At 53.1% G+C, this 12,606-nt stretch overlaps 2 protein-coding genes across 2 annotated transcripts; both read right to left on the reverse strand.

The window, feature by feature from the left end:
• Positions 1-4,736: 4,736 nt before the first annotated feature.
• Positions 4,737-5,324, reverse strand: LOC135441576 (olfactory receptor 14J1-like). Its single transcript, XM_064701133.1, has one exon. It carries the CDS (start codon positions 5,322-5,324, stop codon positions 4,737-4,739), a length of 588 nt encoding a protein of 195 aa, XP_064557203.1.
• Positions 5,325-10,464: 5,140 nt separating this feature from the next.
• LOC135441575 (olfactory receptor 14J1-like) lies at positions 10,465-11,388 on the reverse strand. Its single transcript, XM_064701131.1, has one exon. It carries the CDS (start codon positions 11,386-11,388, stop codon positions 10,465-10,467), a length of 924 nt encoding a protein of 307 aa, XP_064557201.1.
• Positions 11,389-12,606: the final 1,218 nt, after the last annotated feature.

Below are 12,606 nucleotides of genomic sequence, written 5' to 3' on the forward strand. Positions count from 1 at the left end.
GCTGTCAGTGGTGGATGGAGAATGGGGTCAGGCTGCTTTTGGTGTTCAGGAAGTGCTGAAACCGGCCTGACTCAATTAATCTTCTCCTGTCCTGGCTGATCTCCCCTCTTTCCCCTTCCACCCATTGGCTTTTGTCTCCCCCCAGGCCCCCCGGTGAAGAGCCTGGCTCTGTGTTCTCCATCCCCTCCTGGCTGGCACTGCCAGGCTGGGATGAGGAGCCCCTCAGCCTTCCCTGCTCTGGCCTGGACCAGCCCAGCTCCCTCTGCTCACAGCCCAAGGGCTCCAGCCCCACCTTGGAGGCCCTTCCCAGGCCCTGCTCCAGCTGCCAGACATCTTTCCTGCCCTGGGGAACCCAAACCAGGCCCCAGTGACCTGGATAATCCACATCCTTGATGTCCTGGTAACACCTGGCCCAGCCCCTTGTCCTGTGTCAGGTTTACGGGTGATTTTGTGGAACATCCTGTGGGGGGCTGTGGCTCCAGGTGGGCCAGGGGGACACCAGGCACAGGGACCCTGCTGGATGAACTGCTTTGGACTTCTGGGGAAACTGTGAGGAGGCTGAGGCAGAGTGACCAACCCATCGAACCTCACACAGCCCTCCTGTGATGTCACAGCCATGCCTCTGATGTCTAGTGCTCTGATATCACTAAGCTGGTCTTTGATGCCACAACCCACTCTGTGAAGTCACACAGCCCTCCTGTGATGTCACACACTCACCCCTCCATGATGTCCCAGCCTGCTCTGTGATGTCACAACTCATTATCAATGTCACACAGATGGTCTCTGATGTCACAGCACACTCTGTGTTGTCATTATCTCCTCTATGATGTCAGACCTCTGCCCTGTGATTTCAGAGCTGGCTCTGTGATGTCACAGAGGCAGTCTATGATGTCCCAGCTGCTTGATGACCTCACATAACCCACTCTGTGATGTCATAGCCCACTCTGTGACCTCATGTTACCAGATGATAAATTGTCTACACCAGGTGAGCACACACAGTGCTGGTTCTCCAAAACCCCAGGCCTATGGAAACCACACAATGCCCATTGTGTGAGAAGGGGAACTGAAATTCACCAGCCTCAGTGTCCTGCCAGCTCAGCCAGGCCCACTGGAACATTGGGGTCCACGAGCACCAGGGACCACCAGAGAGACCCCCAGGACAGGAGAATGCATGGGTAAAGGGGAGGGGAAATATGTTAATGATTTTGGGGAAATGATTATCATATGTGTGTTTAGTCCAGGACAATCAATGAATATGTATGCAAAATACAGAATATAAACAGAAACTTTCCAGCACTCAGCATGCACAGCTTTGGGAGGAGCTATCCCCCCGTGCATCTGGCCAAATAAAGAATGCTGCTTCTTAATGCTACATTGGGGTTATGGAGTTTTATTATTTTGCCAAATTTTTGGTAACACTTCCACTCCCAAGGAAAGCTCTGTCTCCTGCTGTTCACAAACACACAAGGGCTGGTGGGAGATTTGGTGGTTGAAGGCTGCCTGAGGCAAAATCACCATGAAATAACAGAGTTTCCAATATTCTGTGAAAGAAGGGGCTGCAAGAAAAGTTCATCACTGGAATTATGGAGGGCAGACTTTGGCTTATTCAGGCTGCAGATTTGGAGAATACCAAATCAGATACTGACTTTTTAAGGGTAACAGTCCTTAAAAACAAAGGTGTCTAGGGATGATGGACACACCTCAAGAAAGAAAACCTGAGGGAGAAGGAGCAGCCTGTGCCTCTGTGTGCTAAACTTGAGCCAGCTAATTATTGTCCTGGCTGGGCATGGAGCTTTTGTGGGAACTGAGGGGAAAAAAAGAGGGTGTCAGCATTGGAAAGAAGATCAGGCAACTCAGGAACTGTTTAAGGATGTTGTTAGGTCATGGAGAAAAAAAAAGGAAGTGGTAAAAGGTAAATTAAAACATAACCCAGCCACTTCGGTTAAAAATACTAAAAAATGTTTTAAAACGAACCTAATAGCAAAAGGAGGAATAAGTAGAGCATGTACTCTTTATTGGAGGGAGTGGGGAATACAATAAGTAAGATAAGGAAAAGCTGAGCTGCTTAACACCTTCTTTGCCCCAGTTTTCAAGAATAAGTCAAGTTGTCCACAGGACAAGTGTTCTCCTGAGCTGGTGGATGGGCACAGGAAGCAGAACAGCCCCCTGTAATCCAGGAGGAAGCAGCTGGGGACCTGCTGAGCCACTCAGATGCTCACAGGTGTCTCTGGGAGCAGATGGGATCCATCCCAGGGCGATGAGGGAGCTGGTGGATGAGCTCCCCAAGCTGCTCTCCATCATTGACCATCAGTGCTGGCTCAGCAGGGAGGTGCCAGAGGACTGGAGGTGCCAATGTGAGCCCATCCCCAAGAAGGGCTGGAAGGAGGAGCTGGGCAACTCCAGGCCTGTCAGCCTGACCTGGGTGCCCGGCAAGGTTATGGAACAGATCACCTTGAGTGCCATCCCAGGACACCCACAGGATGGCCGAGGGATCAGAGCCAGCCAGCGTGGATTTCAATATCTGCACTGATGATCTGCGTGAGGGGACTGAGTCCAGCATCAGGAAATTTGCAGATGAGACCAAGCTGGCTGTGAGAGTTGATGTGCTGGAGGGTAGGAGGGCTCTGCAGAGGGCCCTGGATAGGGTGGATCCAGGGCCCAAATCCAACAAGCTGAGGTTGAACAAGACCAAGTGCTGGGTCCTGCGCTTTGGCCACAACAACCCCTGCAGTGCTACAGGCTGGGGACAGAGTGGCTGGACAGCAGCCAGGCAGAAAGGGACCTGGTGGACAGCAGGCTGGACATGAGGCAGCAGTGTGCCCAGGTGGGCAAGAAGGCCAATGGCTCCTGGCCTGGATCAGGAATGGTGTGGCCAGCAAGAGCAGGGCAGTGATTCTTCCCCTGCACTCAGCACTGGTGAGGCCACCCCTCGAGTGCTGTGTCCAGTTCTGGGCCCCCAATTTAGGAAGGCCATGGAGGGGCTGGAGCATGTCCAGAGAAGGGCAACAAGGCTGGGGAGGGGTCTGGAACACAAGTCCTGTGAGGAGTTGCTGAGGGAGCTGGGGTTGTTTATCCTGGAGAAGAGGAGGCTCAGGGTAACAAGGTGGTGTCAGGACACAGGTTGGACTTGATCTCCAAGGTCTTTTCCAACCTTTCTTATTTTGTGACTCTCTGGAACCACCCTTGGAGCAGTTGCAGGAGGAGCCCTGGGCCTCCTCTTCAGCAGCTCCAGCAGCCCAGGTCCCTCAGCTTGTCCTGCCAGCCCCAAAGCCCATCCTGTCAGTCCTGCAGACACTCTGAAGCCCCTCCTCACTGCCCAGAACAGGGACCTCCAGAGCCCGACACAGCAGCCCAAATGTGCACCCCCTGGGGTGCCTCTGGCAAGGGAGCAGCACCAGGCACTGCAGGAGCCTGCAGACAATTCCTGCAACACTGGTAGGATGATCCTGCTGCCCAAGGGACGTTCCCATGGTGCCAAGCCAGGAACTGCAATGGGGAGACGGGCCAGAGAGGAACGGGCAAAGAGGGATGCGCCTGTTTGCAGGGGAGGAGAAAGGGATGGAAGAAATCTGGTTCGGGAAATAAAGCAAAGGTGAAGCCAAGGAAATGCTCAGGGCAGTTTGGGGTGGCTGCCAGGCAGCCCTGACTCTGGGAACAGCGTCTGCAGTGGGCAGGAAACTCCCAGCTGATGGGAACAAACTTTCTGGCTGACTGCAGAGGCCACGACAAACCTGAGTGGTTTCCCTGGTGTCCCCAGCCCTTGCTGGCCCCAGGGGCTGATGGCATTTGTGCTCCCTCAGGTTCTGTCCCCACACAACAGCATGGGGGTGCTCCCCCTGCTCTGTGCAATGCAAACAGGGGCTCCTGAGCCAGTGCTGCCTGTCTGTGCCTGCAAGGATGGGGCACCTGTGTGAGCTGGGGGAGAGGCCAGGGCTGCAGAGGGGGGATGTTGTTGGCAGCTCCATGAGGACACTCTGGGACGCTGCCCTGGGCTGTGCAGCGCACTGGGGATGGATCAGCCCCTGCTCTGCTGCTCCTTCCCATCTGCCCCAGGGCCCTTGCAGAGCCCCAGCCATGCTGTTTGCCCGCAGCCTGCCCACGGCCAGCCTGGGGCTGCTCACGGGGCTTTTCTGTGCTGAGCATTGGCCTGGGTGTGTTCTTGAGAGAGCCTGGGCAAGGAGCCTGGAACCCCCAGGCCCTGGGCTGAGGCATCAGCGCTGCCCCAGCAGTGTCCATGGCCTGTCCCTGCTGCATCCTCGGCACTGCCACCCCCAGGGCTGTGCCCGGCCCCGAGAACACTCAGGCCTTGCAGGAACACCAGGGCCACAGGGCAGTGGGGCAGGGCCACAGCAGCAGCACTGGCAACACCAAGTGCTGCTGCTGCTGGGCACAGCTGCTGTGCCAGCCCTGATCTGCCCCCGCTCTGCACACAGACATTGCTGCTGCAGCTCCAGAGAAGGAACAAAAGGGGCATCTCTGGTGAAAATTCTGCTTGGAAGTCCTTAAGGCACTTAAACCCACCAAGAGCATAGGAACTCATAGATGCTCAGCCTGAACAGTCTGTGGGTCTCAGTGAAGGTGTGGGGGAAAAAAATGAGATATATCAAGATTTTTGGCTTTCGTTTAGGAAAAATATTATAAAAGGAAAGCAACGGAAAAGAACGTCCAAATGAAACCAACAATAAGTATCAAAGATGACTTTTAATACAAGTGACTTGCAAAAAATGGCCAGCAGTTTAATGTTTCTTTAATTGTCCAGTAATGAGTCTCCACACTGCAGCCTTGAGCTCCTGGTTCCTCAGGCTGTAGATGAGGGGGTTCAGGGCTGGAGGCACCACCGAGTACAGAATTGACAGGGCCAGATCCAGGGATGGGGAGGAGATGGAGGGAGGCTTCAGGTAGGAAAATGCTGCAGTGCTGAAGAACACGGAGACCACGGCCAGGTGAGGGAGGCAGGTGGAAAAGGCTTTGTGCCGTCCCTGCTCAGAGGGGATCCTCAGCACAGCCCTGAAGATCTGCACATAGGAGAAAACAATGAACAAAAAACATCCGGAAAATAAACAAATACTAATATCAAGAAGCCCAAGTTCCCTGAGGTAGGATTTGGAGCAGGAGAGCTTGAGGATCTGTGGGATTTCACAGAAGAACTGGCCCAGGGTATTCCCGTGGCACAGAGGCAGGGAAAATGTATTGGCTGTGTGCAGCAGAGCATAGAGAAAGGCACTGGCCCAGGCAGCTGCTGCCATGTGGGCACAAGCTCTGCTTCCCAGGAGGGTCCCGTAGTGCAGGGGTTTGCAGATGGACACGTAGCGGTCGTAGCACATGATGGTCAGGAGGAAAAGCTCTGTTCCAATGAAGAAGAGAAACAGAAACACCTGAGCAGCACATCCTGAGTAGGAGATGTCCCTGGTGTCCCAGAGGGAATTGTGCATGGCTTTGGGGACAGTGGTGCAGATGGAGCCCAGGTCGCTGAGGGCCAGGTTGAGCAGGAAGAAGAACATGGGCGTGTGCAGGTGGTGGCCGCAGGCTACGGCGCTGATGATGAGGCCGTTGCCCAGGAGGGCAGCCAGGGAGATGCCCAGCAAGAGGCAGAAGTGCAGGAGCTGCAGCTGCCGCATGTCTGCCAATGCCAGCAGGAGGAAGTGCCTGATGGAGCTGCTGTTGTACATTTCTTCACTCTGGCCATGGTTGACTCTTGAAAGAAGACATTGACAAGGTCTTTGAATCAATTCTATGAGTTTATTTTAGGAATTATCTCAAAACTGTGTCTCCACCTGTGCGGGAACTTCAATCAACATTTTTATTCTTGAGCCTGAGTTTGTGCTCCTGAGTTACTGCCTCATCTTCAGCATTGCTCTCAGCCTGAACTCCGGGGAAGCCCACAGGGAAAACAGGGCTCCCTGTGTCCCGGGGCAGTCAGATATGCTGGTCCCCACACAGCTGTCCTTTGCCCATTGTGGAGAGTTTTATTAATAGTTGGTTAGCTGAGAAAGGCCATACTGACATAATGCCGCTGGTTAAGCTAAGAGGGGGAAGTCAGCAGTCAGCAAGCTGAAAGGAGATGTCAGCAATTAGCAATCAGTGACCTTGCTGCAACATGAGGATAGGGAGTAGAGATTATTCCTGAATATCTCCTGAGAATATGTAGAAAGTATCAAAAGTAGAACCATAGGAATGCAGAAGTAGGTGTAGCTGCTGATATGTAACTAACCAATCCTGAGCTCAACTTTTGCAATATGCATGAAGTTCATTATGAACTGTATTTAACCCGCCGTACTGTTCAATAAAATCAGGCCTGTGATGATCAATTGATGTCCTAGTCTCTTTCCTTTGTCATCTCACCGCACAGCTGAATTAAACATCTGTGGATACCATGCAAAGGCTCTTGTTGCTTCCCTACCCTGGGCTTTATTAGCAGCTATTGCGGCTGCAGCAATGGCCCATTATGGCAGTGTGGATTCAAGGACACCATGGTGACACTGTGGGACCTCAAGGATCCAAGGGACCATTGTGACACTGAAGAACTTCATGGAACCCAGGGTCCATTGTGACACAGCAGGGCCTCATTGGAACAAAGGAACCATTGCTGACAGTACAGAAACTCATGGAAACAAGGTGCCATGGTGACACAGCAGGCCACATGGAACCCAGGAGACCAGTGACATTTAGGGACCTCATTTCTGGAGGGTCCATTATGACACTGCAGAAACAAGGAGACCATTGTTGATGTTATGGAAGCTCATGGAACCAAGTAGCCATTGTGACACTCCAGGGCCTTGTTGAACCAGGCAGACCATGGTGACACCACAGAACCTCATGGCACTGAGGGTTTATTGTGGCATAGCAGGGGCCATGGAGCCAGTTGTCCATTGTGACAGTGTGGATCTGTGGAGACCATGGTGACACCATGGAAGCTTATGGAACAATGGGTCAATTGTGACACAGCAAGGTCTCATGGAACCAAGGAGACCTTTCTGAAATCATGGAACCCTGTGGAACCAAGGGTCCATTGTTACAGTCCAGAGCCAAGGAGACCATTGTGACAGTACAGAACCTCACGGGAACAAGATTCCATTGTTATGCAGTGGGGCGTCATGGAACCAAGGAACCACTGTGACAGAGCAAGGCCACATGAAACCAATGGTCCATGGAGATACTGTGGATCCAAGGAGATCATGGTGATGCTATGGAACTTCGTGGAGCCAAGGGGCCATTGTGACACTGTGGGGCCCCATGGAACCAAATATTCATGGTGACACAGCAGGGCTGCTTGTGACCAATTGTCCATTGTGACACTGCAGATCCAAGAGACCAGGGTGACACTGGCAGTTGATGGAACCAAGGGGCTGTTGTGACACACCAAGGCCTTGTGGAACCAAGGAGAGCATTGTGGCAGTGCAGAACCAAGGAGGCCATTTTGGCAGTATGGAACCCAATGGAACCAAGGTCCATTGTTCTATAGCAGGGCCTCAAGGAACCAAGGGGCCATTGTGAAACTGTGGGGCATAATGGAGTCAAGGACACCACTGATACTGAAATCCACTGAATAGAAACTTCTGAACAGAGTTTGGAGTATCTGAAAGCAGGCATTCTTTATTACAGTATGGTTGTTACTTGGGCCATCCTCCCTACATTGGAGTGCATTAAGCATTGAATGAAAGGAGTTTTTATCACACACACTGATTATGTATCCATTTGCTATCTCCACTTCCTTTAAGTTTATTTGACATAGATGACCCCCCTTATCACAAATCCTTTTATGGTTCTTTGGGTCTTGTCTTCAACATCCAGTGTCCTTTTTAGTTGGCTGTTCCTTGATCCCCCCTTTTGACTAAGGGCAATATTGTTGTTCTGCATAACTTCTGTCTTTTCAGCCTTGCAGAGCTGAGCTGGCATACTGCTTGTATTGTGTGTGACTTCTGTTTGCCAGAGGTACATCCTCAATCAGTTTCTCCAAGGCTGTTCTGTTCTACTGTCCTTTACAAGAGTAAATGTTGTTCTGTTCTCCTGTCCTTGTCTCAGTGCTCACCCCGCATGAGGCGTCTGCAACCCCCCCAACCTATGGGCCTGGGGTGGGCAAGTGTTCCTGGGGAACAGCAATGGGACGGCTGGGCTGGACTGACCCAAGGGATGTTCCATTCCATGTCACACCATGATCAGCAATCATCTGAGAGAAGCGGGGGGACAAGGAGAGTAGGAGATTAATTTATTTTTTAAGACATTATTCTTTCAAAACAGCACCTACACATAGAGAATCCTCTCCTGCCACAAGGTGGTCAAACATTTTCTGCTGGTAGGAGATTTCCTGTGGTTTTGCTTTTCTTCTGTGGCTTTTTCTTTTTGTGGTTGGTTTGTTTGTGGGGTTTTTGGGTTATTGTGGGTGGGTTTTGCTTTGGGTTTTTTGATTGGGTTTGGGGTTTTCATTTTTTTCTTCGGGTTTCGGTTTTACCCTACTGAACTGCCTTTCTTCTGATGCATACGTTTTTTCTGCCCTTTCTTGTGCTTTGCTTGGCACAAGATCTGATGGCAAGATAAATTTACCCAACTCAGTCATCTTGCCCAATTACATTTTACAGTCACCATTAACTAGATCAGTTCAGTCACAGAATCCCTGCAATTTGGCAGCATCCACAAAGGAATTGAAAATACATTTCATGCTGGTTTAGAGACAATAGAAATATTCCACAGTGGTGGCCAAGGGATGTCTGAGGGATGTCACCAGGGAGTGGCTGCCAAGAGGACTCTGTACCATGGATGACATCTGACCCTCATTGTTCAGCCAAATTCCCACCCAGCCCATGTTCCACTCCTTCAGCCCAGCTCTCTCCAGTCTGGCTCTGAGGAGACCACAGCAGACCCTGTCCCAGGCCTGGCTGAAGTCTGGGCACACAACATCCCCTTCTTTTCCCTCCCATGTGGGTTCTGCAGTCCCTGCCCTGTCCTGCCAGTGCCTGGAATGGCTGCAGGAGGATTTGCCACATCCCCTTCCCTGCTGAGCCTGAGCAGGCTGTGACTCTCCCAGTGCCCCTCCCTGCCCTGTGTTCAGACTGGTTCCATGTCTGCCCTTCCCAAGTGCCCAGGACCCTCTGGGATGGCTCTGGCCTTTCCAAGGGGTTTGAGAGAGGTCCCACAGTGACACTGCCCAGCCTTCTCAACAGCCCTGACACCAAAGGCCTTTTCCACATCCCTCAGTTCCAGGTCAGTGCCCAGAACACAGCACAGCCCTGTCCAGGTCCCTGGACTGCTTCAGAAGGGAGGCAGCTCTGATTTCTCCCCACAGACCCTCACTCTATCCAGTGTCTCTCTTAGCAGTCCATGGCTGCCCTGAGCATTTTTTCCTGGAGCCTCCCTGCCTGGGATATTTCTCTCTATGCAGTCCTCACCACAACCCAGCAAAGAATTCAGGTGTTTCCCCAGAGGACGTTACTCTCAGAGTGAAGTGGCCTCAAGGCACTGTTTGTGCCACTGGAATTGTGCCACCCCTGGGTGCTGCTGATGGTGTTTGTGCTCACTGGGGTTAATCTCCCCACACACACACAATGCACTACTGAGATCTCCTGAGCACAGAGCAAACATGGCCTGCTGGCCTGGTCACTTGGTGTCCCTCCATGCAGGGACAAAGAACCTCCTGCAGGTGGGGAGAGGCCAGTGCTGGCAATGGTGGTTGCAGGGGCTGGTGTGGGACAATTGCCCTGGGGCACCTTCCCAGGCTGTCCCAGAACAAAGACACAGCCCAGGCCCTGCTCTGCTGCTGCCTCAGGCCCATGCCAGGAGCTCTGGCTGTGCCAGGACACTGCTGTGAGCCCCCCCTGTACACACCCCCCCTGCCCCAGGCCCTGGGCTCTGCTGTGCCAGGGCATTCCTGGAGCACATTGCTGACAGAGCTCTGGAGGGGAGCAAAGCCTCCCTGCCCTGCCCTCAGGAGGTGCCCTTTGCTGCTGGAGCTGCTGTGCTGGAGCCCAGCTGCGTCCCAGCAGTGCCCATGGCCTGGCCCTGCCTGTGGCCACAGCAGGGACACGCAGCAGGACAGTGACCAAGCTGCCAGAGCACTCCGGCCTTACAGCCACAGCAGGGCTGGCAAGGACAGGCTGGAGTTGGGCAGAGCAGCTCCGAAAGGACCAATCCCTGCTGCTCCCTGGCCGTGCTGCTCTGCTGGGACTCTTTTCCCCTTCTTCCCCCTAACTTCACACAGGGCACAGAGTTGGAATTCCAGATGAAACACGCACTGCAAGGAAGCGTCTTTTCTTCAAATGTAGCGATAGCCCAATCCCTGGTTTACAGAGCTTGTGGGTCAAATTCAAGAGAAAGACAGTGAATTAGATGGTGATTAAATAACTTCATCAAGTACAACATTATGACTAAAAACCCCACTGACCACTACCAAAGACCCAGGAAGGCCCGTTGGGCCTGTCATGAGTTCCATTCCAAAAGCTATGCAAAAGAAAACATGCAATGTTCTGCTTCTCAAAAGCAGCTAGTCATCATTTTCCTCAGAGCATCCTTGAGCTTCTGGTTTCTCAGGCTGTAGATGAGGGGATTCAGGGCTGGAGGCACCACCGAGTACAGAACTGACACTGCCAGATCCAGGGATGGGGAGGAGATGGAGGGGGGCTTCAGGTAGGCAAAAAATGAGGTGCTGACAAACAGGGAGATCACGGTGAGGTGAGGGAGGCAGGTGGAAAAGGCTTTGTGCCGTCCCTGCTCAGAGGGGATCCTCAGCACAGCCCTGAAGATCTGCACATAGGAGAAAACAATGAACACAAAACAACCAAATGCAAAGAAGGTAGTGAAAACAGAAACTCCAAGTTTCCTGAGGAAGGATTTTGAGCAGGAGAGCTTGAGGAGCTGTGGGATTTCACAGAAGAACTGACCCAGGGCATTGCCATGGCACAGGGGCAGGGAAAATGTATTGGCTGTGTGCAGCAGAGCATTGAGAAAGGCACTGGCCCAGGCAGCTGCTGCCATGTGGGCACAAGCTCTGCTGCCCAGGAGGGTCCCGTAGTGCAGGGGTTTGCAGATGGACACGTAGCGGTCGTAGCACATGATGGTCAAGAGAAAATACTCTGCTGAAATGAAGAATAGAAAGAAAAAAAGCTGTGCAGCACATCCTGAGTAGGAGATGTCCCTGGTCTGCCAGAGGGAATTGTGCATGGCTTTGGGGACAGTGGTGCAGATGGAGCCCAGGTCGCTGAGGGCCAGGTTGAGCAGGAAGAAGAACATGGGCGTGTGCAGGTGGTGGCCACAGGCTACGGCGCTGATGATGAGGCCGTTGCCCAGGAGGGCAGCCAGGGAGATGCCCAGCAAGAGGCAGAAGTGCAGGAGCTGCAGCTGCCGCGTGTCTGCCAGTGCCAGCAGGAGGAAGTGCCGGATGGAGCTGCTGTTGGACATTTGCTGCCTTTGGGTACAGGTATTTATACAGCATTAACACCTGCCTGGGAAGGAAATGGCAGTGCCAGATTGGACATTTCTTCACTGTGGGGATCGTGGACTGTTGAAAGAAGACTTGAATAGCTGGACCAAGTCTTTAAGTCTATCCTGTGTATTTTTGTTGGAATTCCCTTCAAAATTAATTCTCTTCCTGTGAGGAAACTTTGCTAAACTTTATTTGAGTGGGGGTTTGTGTGCTGAGTTTCTGCCTCATCTTCAGCACTGCTCTCAGCCTGAACACTCTGGAGCCCAGAAGGAAAACGGGGCTCCCTGTGCCCCAGTGCAGTCAGCGCTAGTCGCCACAAAGTTGCCCTTTGTTCATTTCACCTCTTTTGATTTAAGTGTGATCACACCTAAAGCTTTCTTGAAAACAAAGTGGACTTTGTGAATTCTCCAGTTTAAAAATAATTTTCTCCCAACTCTTCTCTCTTTCCCTTTGAAGCTAGACAGGGTAGGATACCAAGGGTTGTTCTGGCTCTCTGCTGCCTGGAGTTGTGCCTATTGGGAGCTGTTTCTCTATATCCAAGCCCTGTCCCTGCCAGTGCTGCCAGAGACCAGCCCAGCCCTGGGGGCTCAGCTCTGCCCTGCAGACCCCTCCCAGCACAGGGACCTGCCCAGGGGCATCTCCCTGGCACCAGGGCCTTAGGGGCAGGCCAGACAAACAGAGATGCTCCAAGCCAAGGTGCTGCTGCTGCTGACTGTAGGGAGAGGAGGCTGAGGAGGCACTTTCTGAGGGAGAGCTGAGGCCCATCTGCTGATGCCCAGGCTGACAGTGCAGGAGTGTCAGTGACACAGCCAAATCTGACAGCCCCTTTCCCTTCCCTTCAGGAGAAAGCTGAGAGCAGCCCTGGCCATGAGGCACCATCTCCAGAGCAGGAGGAATCTGCCCTGATGGGGGTGGCTCCTTCCACCTCCAACTTCTCCCCTGCAGCGTCCATGGGGAGCTGCCAGGCAGGCTGAGAGCTGCCCCTGGCAGGTGGCACATGCCCTGGGCTGGCCAAGAGCCCTGAGGGCTGCAGGAGCTGCTCTGCAGGACAGCCCTGGGCAGCCCTGGCTGCAGCCCCAGCTTCAGCCCCTGCAGCCATCCCTGGCAGCAGGAGCCGTCCTGCCCTGTCCCTCTGACCGTGCCCAGGGCAGCCCCGCTCTGCAGCACATCCGCATCCTCCTGCTCCTGTGCCA

Source organism: Zonotrichia leucophrys, unplaced genomic scaffold (genome assembly GCF_028769735.1).
Source record: "Zonotrichia leucophrys gambelii isolate GWCS_2022_RI unplaced genomic scaffold, RI_Zleu_2.0 Scaffold_348_54426, whole genome shotgun sequence".
NCBI classification, from domain to species: domain Eukaryota; kingdom Metazoa; phylum Chordata; class Aves; order Passeriformes; family Passerellidae; genus Zonotrichia; species Zonotrichia leucophrys.